This window comes from Macadamia integrifolia, chromosome 9, assembly GCF_013358625.1.
Source record: "Macadamia integrifolia cultivar HAES 741 chromosome 9, SCU_Mint_v3, whole genome shotgun sequence".
Taxonomy (NCBI): Eukaryota; Viridiplantae; Streptophyta; class Magnoliopsida; order Proteales; family Proteaceae; genus Macadamia; species Macadamia integrifolia.
The window spans coordinates 4,887,119-4,902,616 of NC_056565.1; the positions used below are offsets into that span (position 1 = coordinate 4,887,119).

The window sequence follows — 15,498 nt, forward strand, 5'->3', positions numbered from 1 at the left end:
CAAAAAAAAAAAAAGTCAAAAAGGCAGGATACAAACCAAATTAGGGAGAAAGTAAAAATCACCACAAAGCCTTAGACAAGGCAAAGAGGGAAAAAAAGACCAAAAGATCAACCACGATTTTTTTGATTCCACTTATTTTATTTCATTTGATCTTGACCTTGTCACCCTCTACATATTTCAGTAATAGCATCAAGAAAGAAGTTTAAATATGACATGAAGAATCTTTAGAATTCTAAGAAAACTGTCTTAAAATGAGTGCCTTGGAAGAATTAATCAACAGGTAATGGTGGAGGTAATCGATCAATATTTTGGAGAAGAAAATTAAAAAAAAAGAGAAAACAAGTATATATGCTACTATAATTGTGGTAGAATATAAATAGTGGAGTAAGAAATAAATCAAAGAAAAAGCAGTTATTTTAGGAAGGGAAGTGATAGTTTCAAACCTAAATAAGAACATTTTGTAATCAATACCCTTCTGTGTTATATCACCAACTCTAAAGAATTCCATATTCAATTATTAAATTTACTTTACTTTGAACCACCATAGAAAATGTAGAAGAGGCCCTTAAATGAATTTGCATTGGTTGTGGCTCAAGCTAGATAAATCCCAAACCAGAATAAAGAGAGGTGTCTCACTCTAAGGCTTCGGATTGGGCACAAGGAAGTAGGAACCCACTGGCACTCTCTTCTCAACGCTTGTGGCACCCACCCCCTGGGGTCAATGGGTTTGATGAGACTGGGCTAGCTCCTTGTAGATTGTGGGGAATTATCCTTGTAAGAACAAATGAGAGTGATTTAGAGGGGGCCCAGATGTACTTGGGCCTTGACTAATTACCTTAAACTTTGTACGGCAAAGACAAGTATCTCAAGTCTAAACTAGTTCAATGTCCAAACCATGGGCATATCTTAAGATAATTAGATTTCATCTCCCAATCAGTCCAAATACAATTGTAAGTGCGTCCAAATTGATTTATAACAAAGCCCAAATAAGTGGGCCTCTATGTGAAACTGAAAGCCCACATAACCTAGCCAGCTATTTTGATTTCTTTTGGGTCCCAATCCAAAGTTGTCCCTTATATGTTGTTGCATGCAGTAGTCTTGGAGGCTGAAATTCAATCCACCGATAACAGGAAGGATTCCCCACGTCCAAAGAAGAAACTTACTATTGCCACCTTGTGAGGCAAGTAACCATCTTCAAGCATGATTCTACCCTACCCCGCACTATAAATAGAGGAAGGGTATGGATCATCTCACATCCTCACTAATTACTATTCTTTCACAAGCCTCATTATCACTGTTGTTGTCAGAAGGGAAACAGTTTCTGGCCGCAACAGGACTATATTTTATGTAATTTGGAATCTTGATCATGATCACTATCAGAAGATAGAAGATTATTGTTATTTTAGCCAAATCATTATATTCTCTGGTTTCTTTACCCATTATAGACTCTGGTGTTTCTTCCTCACAGCTCCCTTGCAACTTTTGTTTCTAGTAATTAGGTTTGATAAAAAAAAGTTTGGATCGTGTTTCCTTAAGATACAATGAATGGAAAACATTCACTGAACAGGTGAGAGTATTTTGGATAGGTCCTAAAATCCTATGGGAGTTTATCAACCCTAGATAGAGTGATGAATCTCACTCCAACTTCTCCCAAAAAAAAAAAAAAATTATCTCTTTTACTTTTAGACAATTTTAGGGGTTTTTTATTTTTTATTTTTTATTTTTTTGGGTAGAAGATCTTAGTGGGTTGAAGTAGGTTTTTTCCTTTTGGAATGACTACCTTCCAAAAAAAAAAAAAAAGTTCCCTTAAAGTGATATAAAGAAAGATTTTAACTGACAAGAAGTGAAAGATCTCGTCCTAGAATATTAAGAAAACATGAGCAGTTCAGCACTTCAGCTGCCACCCACATGAACTGATGGAATTAAGTAAAATGTTAATAGCTTTCAATATTCTTCTTTTTTTTATTTTTTGGTGTGTGTGTGTGTCCAGTCCCAAATATGCTCCCTCCTCATAAAATGGTAGAAGAATATTGATACTTAACCTGCAACTTCTGAGTAGACAGACTTAATTGAGAATTGGTGAATTGGTTTGTTGTTTAATTAAAAGAACTTGACATTAAGAAGGAATCTCTGGTCCCCCACATTCCCCACTTTGTCTCATGTATATGGTATATGTCTACGTATAAATTTACATTAATGCATGCTCCCAAATATGCTCCCACCATCAGTTTTTCTTTTTTCCTTAATATATATATATATATATATATCCAAGATTGGTTCTTGGTGTAGTTCACTTATTGCAAAAGAGTGTTTAAGAATAGCAAAGACGGATTGTTTCTTGGAAAGAGACTTATTAGTTTTGAAAATCCAATTTCCTTTCTATTATTGGCTTTAATTTGACTCCTACTATGGTTAATGTGATATGTGAGTTTTAATTGTCACAATCATAGGAAAAACATTGCTCTCATGCTCATAATTATATTGCTAATCTTGCTAATCTTGCTAAATGCATTCTGATGGATAGATTTTGTTTGGATTGAATCTTTTAACCTTTAAAGTTGATTTGTAATTTTTTTATATTCTTAGAAAATGTTTTTCCTCTATTGCCCCATCCACCACCCCACATAGAAAATAAAAAATAATCCAAAAAGCTTAGCTCCATGTGGGCCCTAGATTTGAGCCAAAGTGGTGGTCCTACCTAACCAGACTTAATATTTATAGTGGAAAAAATTATACATAAATTATCATAAAGCTTCTAAAAACTTTTGACAGTCCACATCATTGGAGAAAAATTTCCTTCACCAAACGGTAAAGGACCTTCATCACATCCACATCAGGTTCATAAATTCTTGTAGAATTTTAAAATGTTTCTCAAAATACCTTCCTGATACCTTTTTGTACATCTGAAACCAAGTATATGGATTCCTATTCATTTTAGCTTAAAGAATATACAATCCAATCAATTTAGCATATTTTCTGTTTTCAATCTGAATTAACTACTTTGGCATCCAAATAACTTTCAATGCTTTAAATATTGATCAATGGTTATGCATTATTCAAAGCTTTGGATATTCAATCCTTTAGTCATTGGACCGAATTTCGAATCATTCACGTGAAGAGATTATTTTTTTACTGTCCTTGGATGTGACTAAGGATTCAAATAAGGACTTTGTACATGGGGAGATATATGGTCAAGAATGTGAAGAGAAACTTTCTTCTTAGTCAATCATAGGTAGTTCTTAATCAACCCAAATGCGTTTTCTTAAAAGAAAGAATATTTTTTCTTCGAAAAGAGTTTTCTGTCCATGAGAAGTCCTTGTGTCAACACACATGGGTATGCATCCCTAGAAGAAGCACAATAGTCATTACCCACCCTCTGTATCTGTGGTGCAGCAAAAAAAATTATCTCTTTTTCTTTAATGGTTAAAGAATGATTAAAAAAAATAAAATAGAAATGAAGATACCTCATTTGGTCCTTAATGCCAATAATACTACTTGTACTACCATGAGGGAACAGTTGCATGGATGTTTTCAAAGCTGTTACCAATTGGGATTGAAGCCATTACCAATAATTAAAAGATTAGCTACTGTGTGCTCCTAATTAATCTATTGGGTCCTAAATAGATTGGAACTCCTAATATATTTGCTTCACTTTAACAGGAAGCTCTAAACTATATATATTGAGCCATCCCTGAATTTTGGAGTTTTGATTTAAAAAACTTATCTTCCTCCATGATGATCAAGAAACACTTTACACTTTTAATTTATTTTAGCCTTATTATTCAATTCTAATATTAAACCAGTACCGACATATATAATTAAGATCAGTTTATCTCATGGAGTATGAATAAGATACTAGTAACTGGCTAAAGTAGTGAACAAAATAAAACCCTACCGAACAACAATTTTAAAATGAATCTATCAATTCGTACATGAACCAGTACTTTACAGGTACCTTGTATCAATTTCTAAGCAGTCGTGATGACTCAGTTCTTCACTATGCCACTCCTAATCATAATTAAAACAGAACAGTAAGAAAAAAAAAACTTGAGTTGAGATGGTGAAAAATAGGGTCAAACATTTTAAAAATGGAAAGAAAAATAAAAAAATAAAAACAAAATCATTCACTTTTTTTTTTTTTAATTGTACTTTACTTTATCAACTTTAATCAGAACCATATTACTCATAAATTGTCACACACACTCATATATATATATATATATATATTTCACTTCAAGGTAAAGTAAATATGTAGAATACGGAGATGCAGACTAATTTATGTCTTATAGTTCTCCAAATGGGGATGAGCTTCTAGCTTAGTGGCTGCTGCTAGCAAGGCAGTAGGGTGCTAGTGTAAATCGAAGGAAAATCATTGGTTTAACCATATTATCCCCACCCTCATCGAATAAATAGTAGTGCAATAGTATGATCCTTGAACTGACACGGGGGGGAAAAAAAAGTTTCTCCAAATGAAATGAAATGACCCGAATGGTTAATCTATCTCAAGAACATTTAAAGCTCTTTTTATTAAGGAAAAAGAGCAGAGTATGTGGCCCCTATGCTCAGACAAGGGGTAAAATGCCACGCCCACCCCTCATGAAAGGCAAAATTTTGTCCTTGTTGATGCCTTTATTTACCATCTCATTGGCCCCGTCCTGGCATAAAGGCCACACTACATCTCAGTGAACCTTATCTTGTTATACTAATAGAAACAAAATTCAAATTGGTAAAAAAAATCAATTCACAACTAGTTGATGGATGATGTGCATGATATATACAAAAATTTGAACATTAAACTGAGGCACTTTGTCATGTGGTTTAAAGGTTGTCCCTATTAAAAAAATTCCCTCCTATAGAAAGATATGTTATATTGACTGGTTTAGACATATAAACTTGAAAGGTAAGATTACAATTGACAAACTCAAATTTGAAAATAATTCAGGTTTAATTTGTTTTCTCAGTTCAGAAACAATTGACAAACTCAACTTTGCATGCCCTAGCAGTCTCAGCCTTTGATGATTGTTGGAGGATCATTGAAAGGTGCAGTCATTGGAGAGTATAGATCAGACTCTCATACAAGAACCATTCTCGTACGATTTGATCCATACACATAGAATACACTGCAAAGATTTTTCTTGTATGAATTTCATGTGTGTGAATCAGACTTGTACGAGAATCAAAACCTGATCCGCTTTCATCATTGCAGAGGAATCAGATCCCATTTTGCATCTATAAAGCATATGTGAGGACCTACCAACCCAATTCAACCCAACAATAAGATGGACACAGCAATTACTTTCAAACCAATAGCTGAAGCAGCGATCCCCGCAGTTGGATGCGTGGAATAGGGATTAGGGAAACGGGAAGAATATATAATGCCTTAGAGACCGGCCCAGGCCGAAGACCCATGATCACTGAGACCCTTTAGTTCCCTGATTCCCCATCCAAGGCCACATTGGTAATTCTGTATGGAATATGTGGACCAAACGGACCACTTAACAAACCTCTATGCCTGAAACTATGGGTTCTATGGACCACGTTCAAAAATGTTACCCAATTCACCCCCTAGAGGGGAATTATGGACCACATAGAGAGGTGGCCTACCTAGTATTTGACCTCTATGATGACCTATCATGGCTCCCAAAAAAAAAAAAAAAAAAAATAATAATAATAATAATAATAATAATGATATTTGAGCTATTATAGGAAAAAAAAATTAGTTGTATCTTAGGGAAATATACTGCAAAATATGTTCTAAACAGTAAAAAAGGGGAACAGATTTTAATCAGAACCAAGGCTTGAAGAAGAAGAGACTCTCTTTCTCTCTTTAACTCTAACAACTAATGTTATGTTCTCTTGGCATATTGTAATCGGGGTTTAAGACTTTTTAATACAAAGTTAATGTAAGAGATTACAATCTAATGATATCCATCATCTCAAGTGGTGTAATCCTAAAGGATTATCTATGAATTATTTTTAATTGTACAAAAAAATAATCCAACCACAAACGCAACCTTAAACCTCAATGGTAGAAACTTTTATTATATTTTCTCTCCCACACAATTAACATCCACAGTGAAACTTGCAAGGATAGAATAAAATCATTGCCAAAAAATTCTAATCCAGTGTATATTAACATTGGAGTGTCATGACCATTACTGAAGTTTGAAAACACTTTTTAAATAATATTTATTTAACATAACAATATATATATATATATATATATATTTGCAAATTCCTTACAAAACAAGTTCCATGCTCCATATTTTGATCAGCCACAGTTAGACGACTCACACACACTTGGATATTCTTTGTAAGGGTAACGATAGCGTATTATATCTATTCAGATTCATACTCTATATGTCGAGCAACCAATATATAACCAGTCTTGTCAATAGGCATTAACCATTGGTACTCTACAAACACACAACGTACAAATGTAACAGTTAGTGCCTCTCAAGCATTAAAATAATAATAATAATAATAATAATAATAATAATAATAATAATAATAATAATAAAAAACACAGACAGAGCAAACTCCTATTGCCAAACACAATTGACAATAAACTATTATGGAATCTCTACAAATCAACGTCTAACATATATATGTGTCCACATCTATATTCTTGTGCCAATCCTCATTAGGAAGCTATACAATGTGGTAACCCTAAAACAATGTTCCCAATCGTGTCCATAATTGTAAGCAAGTAACCGGTATAATTTGGGTTGTAATACATGATTACAAACACAAATATTTAACCATAAGCTACAATTAATATATTTAATCATATTCAATTGGGTTTAAAAGACATGAGTCAAATGTCAAAATATTCAATAATCTCACTTGTACATCAAAGCCAATGTCCAACTACTCCAACACTTATGTTCTTAACCTGTTTATTAAATATAATTGGTATGAATCCCTTTGTCATAGGTTTGGATAACTTATCTATAGAGTCAACTTTGGCAAGTAATATCATCACACTATATAATCTCCTGAATTAGATGATACTTGCACTCCACGTGCTTGTTCCTCTGATAAGTTCTATGTTCATTAGCGTGAGCAGTGCTTTGTTATCACATTACATCATAGTTGTCTTGGCGACGCCTTGACATCCAGGTGTTTTTCCTGGGGCCTAGCGATAGTCTCTTTATTGCATTGCATGTCGCGTTGTGTTTTAGCACTTATTTATGTCAAATATCATTTAAGTAAATGTTTTTTTATATTTTTTATTTCATTTACTTAAGTAAATATTTTTTATATTTATTATTTCATATACTTAAGATATTATTCATAAATAAGCAAATACCCCCTATTTAAATATAATAAAAATAGTCTAAAAATCATATTTCAAAAAGACAAAAAGTCAACCGCCAATCCAAGAAAAAAAACTGAATTTTGGTTATAGGGTGATTTCCAACTTTTAAATGCTGGGTTTTTTCTCAATTATGAAAATTTTATAAATCTTATCATGCTAAAACATTGTTAAAAATCAAAAGTCTGGTAAAATAATCTTTTGTTTTGATATCCATAAAATTATTTTCATTCAGGAGATTTTATCTGCATTTGCGCATGTTAAAATAAATTTGACTGGAACATAATTTTGTCATTAAAACTTAGATTTAAATAATCTTAGACCTGTTAGAGAGCTAATTTTATGTTATACTTAATATAAAAAGCCTCATGTAAAAATAAAATCATTTGGCCGGTCAAACTTATTATAGAACAAAAACATTAATCTATATGTTGATTTTTTATAACTTAATGTGACTTGATATTGATTTTTTATGATTCGATGTGGCTTAATATTGATTTTTAATGACTTGATATGGCTTAATGTTGATATTTTATGATACAAGGTCTATGTAGCTTACTAAATTATGTTAGAAAAGAGAAAAAATAAAACATAACATTTTGTCAACTTGTTCGCCTTAAGGCAGGCACCTTCTGGCCTAAACACTTAGAAAGCCCACCAACGCCTTTGTTCGCCTTGACACCATGACAACTATGCATTACACGGATATAGAGTGTTGAACAAGGTCAGGTACTACTTTAAGGTCAGTTAAGAATTTTTTCAATCACATAGCCTCCTTGGTTGCTTCACAAGTGCTAAATACTCAGTCTCGGTTGTGAAATCTACATTCAACTTCTATTTGTCATTTCTTCATATAACTGCCCCTCTTCATAACCTGAATAACATTTTGAAAGTAGATTTCTATTGTCTTTGTTAGTGTGAAAAATATGAAACAATGTATCCAATCATTGACATGTTATATGCACCAGAAACAAAAAAATGATCATTTGGACTTCTCAAATACTTCATAAAGGATTAGACAGACATCAACTGACCATAACAACCGCATGACATATATCTGGTATGGAGTTTAACATTGCAGGCTTTCTATTGCCGAAGCATAAGGACCCCTTTTATAGTCTTTATATCCTCAGAGGTCTGAGGACTCCGTGGCCTAGAAAGTGTAATGTCATCTCAAAAATGAACATTTTCTCTCCAAGAATCTTGCATTCTAAATCTATCAAGAATTTTGTCTATATAATTGACTTGTGAGAGTCCCAACATCCTGAGTTTTCGTTCTCTCACAACTTTGATGTCTCAATATCTTGAGAGTCCCAATATATAACTACCATCTTCTAAGTGTTTTTTCTTTTGGTAAGAATCTTCTAAGTTTTTCAATATGAAATTAGTGGACCACCAATTCTTTACAAAAGTGGGTGTACCAAAGTCATTTTTCGATCAACAATATGGCATCCACATTGAGGACTAGGACTAGTTTATGAACCTTACATATGTCTGATACTTAATGACTCATGGCCCACCATTAATGCATTATCACCAAATGAATGAATATTTATCATCATATTAGTATTTTAGCACTCCCCCCACACCCCCCCCCACAAAAAAAAAAAACCATCAAATCAATAGCAAAATTTTATAGCTCACTTAAACCGTGCAACTAGCATATATAATGGGTACTACACGGCTTTGCTCAAAGGATTATGATCCTGGTCTTTACTTTCGGCAGCCTTTATTGTAGGAATGTGATCAGGATGGGACATGTGTCCATGGAAGTGACACGTATTTAAGGCAAAATTGAGATTCAAGAAGCATATTAAAAATGATTAAGGATCTTATAGGAAATGAAAGTTATTTTTTTTGTTGTAAGGATCCCACTACGGGTAAAGATGTGATTTGAAATTTTTTTTTTTCGAATTAAGTTGTTTACATAAAACCGTGAATCCATTTAGTAAATGATTCAATTATGATTTCAACTTTTAGACCTATTTATTAAATGAGTCGGTTTGGTTTTAATCATTTAACCCACGATTTCAAACTGAATTAACACCGTAAAAAACCGAACTGTTTACACTGTCAAAATCGACCCGTTTAAACTGTATATGACTTACTAAAATAATGAATTTCATGTCAACAAAACAAGATGAGTTTAATTTAGGGAAGAAGAGGACCACAGAGGCTGTCCAACAACCTATTCAATATTTTACTCCTATTATGTAGTTATGTAGTTAAAACTTTGCCCCTTCAATGCCTCATTGCTCATTGAAATTTTTATCAACAAAGGAAAATTTCGCTAGGTATGCGAATAAACTAACAAACCAATTGCTAATCGTTTAAATATCGTATGGATTAAACAACAATCAAAACCGTGTAAAACAGTAAAATCAACATCATTTAAAAACCATGATATTGAGACCATTTATTAAACTATTATGGTTTTCAAAAATGTAACGATTTAGTAAACAGTTCAAATTTGATTTTAACCAAATAAATATAAATCAAATCGAATCGTACTATATACATCAAAATCAAACCGATTAACATCCTTGTAAGGGCCATACAGGGGGCTCACAAAGGATATATTATCTTGAAGTTTCTTGGATTCTCCACCGAAACAACATGAAAACTTGATTGGTTTGCCGACCGCTCTTTGACCCTTTTTTATATAGGATAGGTTTTTTAAACCTGTGTTGCCAAAGTCTCTCTCATAGAGTGTTCCTTTTTAAACTCAAATTGGAATCTTATGTTGGTATGCATGATCCCGTTTTTGGACAACAATCCAATGGGTACAAGTTTTACCTGTTGGAGAGAAGGTTCCGCAAAAGGTTATGTGGCTTCTATACCAATATTAATGACTAATGGAGGTGTATGTGAAATAATCAGCAACGGTGGAATTTCCATTTTTCATATGAGCTTGAATGAACATTTCGTACTTTCATGTATCTTGACATAAGGTCTACATTGCTTTTTAGGTTTTTTTTTCTTCTAATTGTTAATACTAAATGTGGGATCCACAGTTTTTTAGGATGCTACCTTAAGAGTATTGGTAAGGGTGTTAATCGGTTTGGTTTTGGTGTATACGATGCAGTTCAATTCGGTTCACATTTATTTGGTTGAAACCCAAATCACAACTAAACGGTTGCACTTTCTGAAATCGCAACCATTTAATAAATGGTTTTGGTTCCACGATTTTTAAATGGTGTCGGTTTTACGATTTTAAACGGACTTGATTGTGATATATTCCATACGGTTTTTAAACGGTTAGTAAATCGGTTTACTAGTTTATTTATATGCTTACTAAAATTTGCGTTTGTTGATAAACACTTCAATCTTGTATCAAATTAAATGAGACATTGAACAAGCCAGGATTTAACTACATAACTACATAATAGGAGTAAATTATTTAATAAACTGTTGGACAGCCTCTATGGTCCTTAATTCTTCTTTAAATTGAACCATTATGTTTTGTTGAAACAACTAAATATTTAATCGTTATATGGGTTAATCGAATCGGTTTTGATGGTTGAAACGATTCGATTTTTACGGTGTCAATTCGGTTTGAAACCAATGAGTTAAATAGTAAAAACCGACCCAACCCATTTAACTAATTGGGCTTAAACTTAAAACTAGAACCGAGCCATTTCCTAAACGATTTTATGGTTTCAATGTAAAAGATTCGGTTCGATTTCAGTAAATGGTTTCGCTTTCAAATTCACATCTTTAAGTATTGGTTCATATAGGTTCATTTAGACTGTACATAGCAATTAGACTTATTGAGCCTGCATTAAAATAGAAATCTGGTTTGCGGCAGCTGGCATGACCAACTTATCAGGTTCAACCTAAGATTTGTCCCTGAACCACTAGAAAAAGTATTTAAACCGGGTTCAATCGGACTGCCCCATCTTTGCTGATTGATTCTGCTTTAGTCTTCAAAACTAGGGTTTGAGGTTTGGAAATGAAATTAAGATGTAGTTTTCATGGTTGTCGGTTCAACTGTAATAATGATATCCTCTTGTTTGCTAGAATCTTATTGTTTTTATAATCTCTCTCTCTCTCTCTCTCTCTCTCTCTCTCTCTCTAAGCAGAACCCCACACCATTTTTTTAAAGGAAGTGACACAAAACCCTCCAATGGTGCTGGTGATTAGTGGAAGGCTTTTTGTATAAATACAGTCTAACAAAATCTTTCCCTCCTTTCAAAGTACAAATCATAGGAAGATCACATGGCCCTGCTTGTTCAATTATATAACATCCCATCATTCTAGCAGACCACCCTCCTCATCCTTCATTTTCAACCTTAGTTAGATCTTCCAGTACAACTCCCCATGAACCATAACCAGAAGACATCCAATGAACCTCATATCAACTCTTCTCATAACCATAGAGAAACAGGAAGCTCAGAATCATTCCCTCACCTTCTTCATTCTTTGCAACCACAAATCGATCCTCACACTTCGAAGCCTTCTAGCACCACTAGTGGTGGTTGTGGTGGTGGTGATCCAGTAACTGTTAAGAAATTGAGCCACAACGCTAGTGAACGCGACCGTCGGAAAAGATTGAACGATTTGTTCTTCTCTCTTCGATCCCTACTTCCGGGAACTGATAGATCGGTATGAGTTTCTATTGTCTATTATCCTTTCCTTCTAACACATACTACTTAATTATCTCTATTGTTAAGTTCCTATAAGTCTCTACATCGGGCTATTCACTTCTTATGTGAAATTATTACTTCTATCTTCCGCGCGCGAACCCAACATTATACATATGTAAGATCTTAGTTGTCTAACTGCAGAAGAAACTGAGTATCCCAGGTACTGTGACATGTGCACTCAAGTACATACCGGAGCTACAAAAGCTGGTACAGAAGTTGATGCAAAGGAAAGAAGAGATACTATCAGTTATCTATGAACAAAGAGATGACCCTATCCATCCTCTTCATTATAAGCAAAGGAAAGGGGTTCGAACTTCTTTTCCAGTAGTCACTGCAAGTCAAGTGGATGAAAGAGAATATGTTATTCAGATTATTACATTGAAGTCCAAGAGCATCCCACTCTCTGTGGTCTTAGAAGATTTAGAGAAAGGGGGTTTCCAAGTTTTGAATGCTTCAGCTTTCACATCCTCTGGGAAGATGGTTTGCTACAACCTTCATCTTCAGGTTTTATTCTTCTCTCCACTCTTTTTACTATTGAATTTTCATTATTATTATTAAGGACCCATTTCACTTGTTTCTCTCCTCACACCCCTAATTCATTTCTATTGTTTATTAAAATTTTGTGATGACTTAGATCAGTCCATTTTGGTAAAGAGTCATGATCATACACTTTGATGCAATAGAAAATAAAATTGAATGGTCCTGGTACAACTAGACCAACACACTATATTGATATTACATGTTCTTAAGGGAAATTAGTTTACAATTCAAACAGTTGATCAAGAAAGTGTTTTGTTGGGACCGTTCTATTGATAGTTAATTAGTCACATTATTCTTCGACCAAGAAAAAAAGAATTAGTCACATTATTCATTTTATTATTATTTTTAAGTAACAATTAAATAAATTAATATATATATATATATATATATTTTTTGGGTAAGAATAAAATTGATACTTCACATGCAATAGATTAGTTAATCAATCAGTTTTGGCTTCTTTTGCTTGTTACCTAGACTGAAATATTTGTATTGTTCTGGTTTGCATGGCATCTAACTTCATGTATAAGCTTATTCTTGGAAATGGTTTTATTTCCATTCACCACTAAATTGACTTTGGATTCTTTTTATTAGAAATGGATATTAAAACTGTGTTTTACCAAAACATGTGAGTGAAATTGATAAAAATGCATTTTTTTTTTTTTTCCACTCTAGTTCCTTCCACTTACAACATAAATGTGTTTAAGACAAAGAATGATATGGTTTAATTTCCTAGAAGGTTGAATGATTGGGAAAAAATTGGCTGCTACCCAGTTGCAATCTGCTGGCAGTCAAAGAATTTAATGGAATAATTCGCTTCCCCCTTAGGGTTCACAAATACGCTTCTCGTTTATAGTATTTTTTAAAATATCCTTTTAGATTCAATTTCTTTGACTGCCACAGGGTTGCAGCTAAGCAGCAGCCTAATTTCATTCCATTGAATTGGGCCTTGTGTTGAGGAATTGTTTGAAAGAAACTTTTGGGTTTTCAAAATCAAGAAGATCATCATCTATTATTTTTTTTTTTTTCCCTAAAGCCAAGCGGTTGATTCCTGAGTCTAATCCAAACATGGTCATCTTCACTTAAGCCAGAAAAATTGCTGAAAAAGTTGGTTTTTGGTGTAAAACCATATGAGTCCCAAAAATGTAAAATGGCCCCTCACAAATAACATGGGGTTCGCTAATTAAGGCCTTAATAAAGCCCATATGTTGAGGTTATGGGTCTAGAATGGAGCTGACTCATCTTGAAGTCATGGTCTATTACAGCCCAATTTCACTTAATGTAATCATATGGGCTTGGGTCAAGCCTCCAGCTTTAGACCTAGGATGGCCCTATAAAGTTTGACCCATATTTAAAGATCAGGACACCCACGCCTGTCTTCGGCCTATATTTAATCAATTTAGTTTAATTTTGGAGGAGTAAACCAATTTCATTAAATTAATTGAGTAATTGCCTTAGTCCTAATCCAAGAGAACCAAAAAGAATTAACTATTTATGATATACCTGAGAACAAATAATGGTCAAACTTACATAGGGTACACTTGTGTCTCTAGCAAAGAACAATCCATAGCATCTTCATGTTTGAATGAAACATATCTCTCTTTATTGCAAGATTGTAAAGAGAGTAACATCCCATCCCATCACCAAATCTATAGAAAGGTTATCTATTTCACAAGATTTTCTTTCAACAAGGGTTGAGAGTATTCTTCTAATACTTTGTTTCCTTTGTTGATTTAATGCTACAGGTGAAAGAAACCAGAGTTTGGGAATGTGAGATGTTGAGTCAAGAGCTCATGTTTATGTACCAGAACCAGGAAGAATTGCAAACTCAATGCTTCAATGTGCATAACTTAAGAAGGGGTTTGCAAACCCAACTATAATCATTTTCATTTTTTTTTTTTTCTTTTCTGTAAACCCTATTTGGATGACTAAAACAATGTTGGTGTCAATACAAATGATGTGTACAGAAATCTAAGCATACGAACTTGGAAGTAAATTCATATAACATAATTTAATTAATTTTTTACATAAGGGTAAAAATTTTCAGAATGAGCCAAATATCTGCCATATGGCAGATTGGATAGAGCCCAAATTTTTGTGGACTGGAATACTAAATGTTTTTGCTCACATGTAAAATTTCAGTCCAAACAAAGTTTTTCAAGTGAGAAAGTAAAGGTTTGAAAAACCAGGATTATGAGAATGTAAATAGTAGTGCTAGGAGTATCATAGGTGCACATGAACATATATAGAGATACATGCCAGTATATAAAAATGAATCTTGCAATTAATTCAATTCCAAAACTCGATAGGGACTTTTCAAATTCAGTATAAAAAAGTGACCAAAGGCAAAATCTTCATAGAAGCATTGGTTGTGGATCTTGCAATCAGCTAGTGATTTTCTTTTTCTGATTTTGACCAAATCATGACTTTCGTATGTTTAACATTCCTTCTCAAGAGTTGTCAGGCACAAGAAAAATCCAAAAGTTGATCTTCAAGATAGACATTTCAAAATCCAAATATAAAATATTAAGATTCTATTCAAAATCCCAAAAAAAAAAAAAAATATTGAACAAAATTCTAGAATTGATCAGACTCAAAATCCTGACCTGCATCACTATGTGCTCTAATTCTTACTTCTTTGAGTTATAATCTTTTTGACTTCTCTCCTTTCTATCTATCATGATAAGGTTTGATAGATCCTCGTCCTTAGAACACAACACAACACAACATGAACCTAAATTCACAAAACCCTAACCTTGATGGCAACTCTGAACAATTCATCATAGATAAGACCTTAAAATTAGTGATTATTTTTATTTATATAGGCAAAAAAAAAAAATAGTGATTTGTAGATGAACAATATTTGTGTAGCTTCCAGTAGGGGAATTTAATTAATGAGAAATTCAGACAAAACAAAGGATTTGTCTTCTCTACGTAGTATTATTGATTAATAGTACTATAAAATGACAACAGAATTATTGCTTCACTCTCACACAC

The 15,498-nt window shown here is 33.3% G+C and overlaps 1 protein-coding gene across 1 annotated transcript; it reads left to right on the forward strand.

Annotated features, from left to right (window-relative positions):
* Window positions 1-11,545: 11,545 nt before the first annotated feature.
* Window positions 11,546-14,476, forward strand: LOC122088354 (transcription factor ORG2-like). Its single transcript, XM_042657590.1, has 3 exons — window positions 11,546-11,923; window positions 12,106-12,468; window positions 14,247-14,476. The coding sequence occupies exons 1-3, from the start codon at window positions 11,639-11,641 to the stop codon at window positions 14,379-14,381; spliced, it is 783 nt and encodes a 260-aa protein (XP_042513524.1). The 5' UTR covers window positions 11,546-11,638; the 3' UTR covers window positions 14,382-14,476.
* The last annotated feature ends 1,022 nt before the right edge of the window (window positions 14,477-15,498 follow it).

Coding starts and splice junctions, on each gene's coding strand:
- LOC122088354 (XM_042657590.1), top strand. CDS start 11,639: ATGAACCATAACCAGAAGACATCCAATGAACCTCATATCAACTCTTCT. Junction 11,924..12,105: donor TTCCGGGAACTGATAGATCG/GTATGAGTTTCT, acceptor GTCTAACTGCAG/AAGAAACTGAGTATCCCAGG. Junction 12,469..14,246: donor GCTACAACCTTCATCTTCAG/GTTTTATTCTTC, acceptor TTAATGCTACAG/GTGAAAGAAACCAGAGTTTG.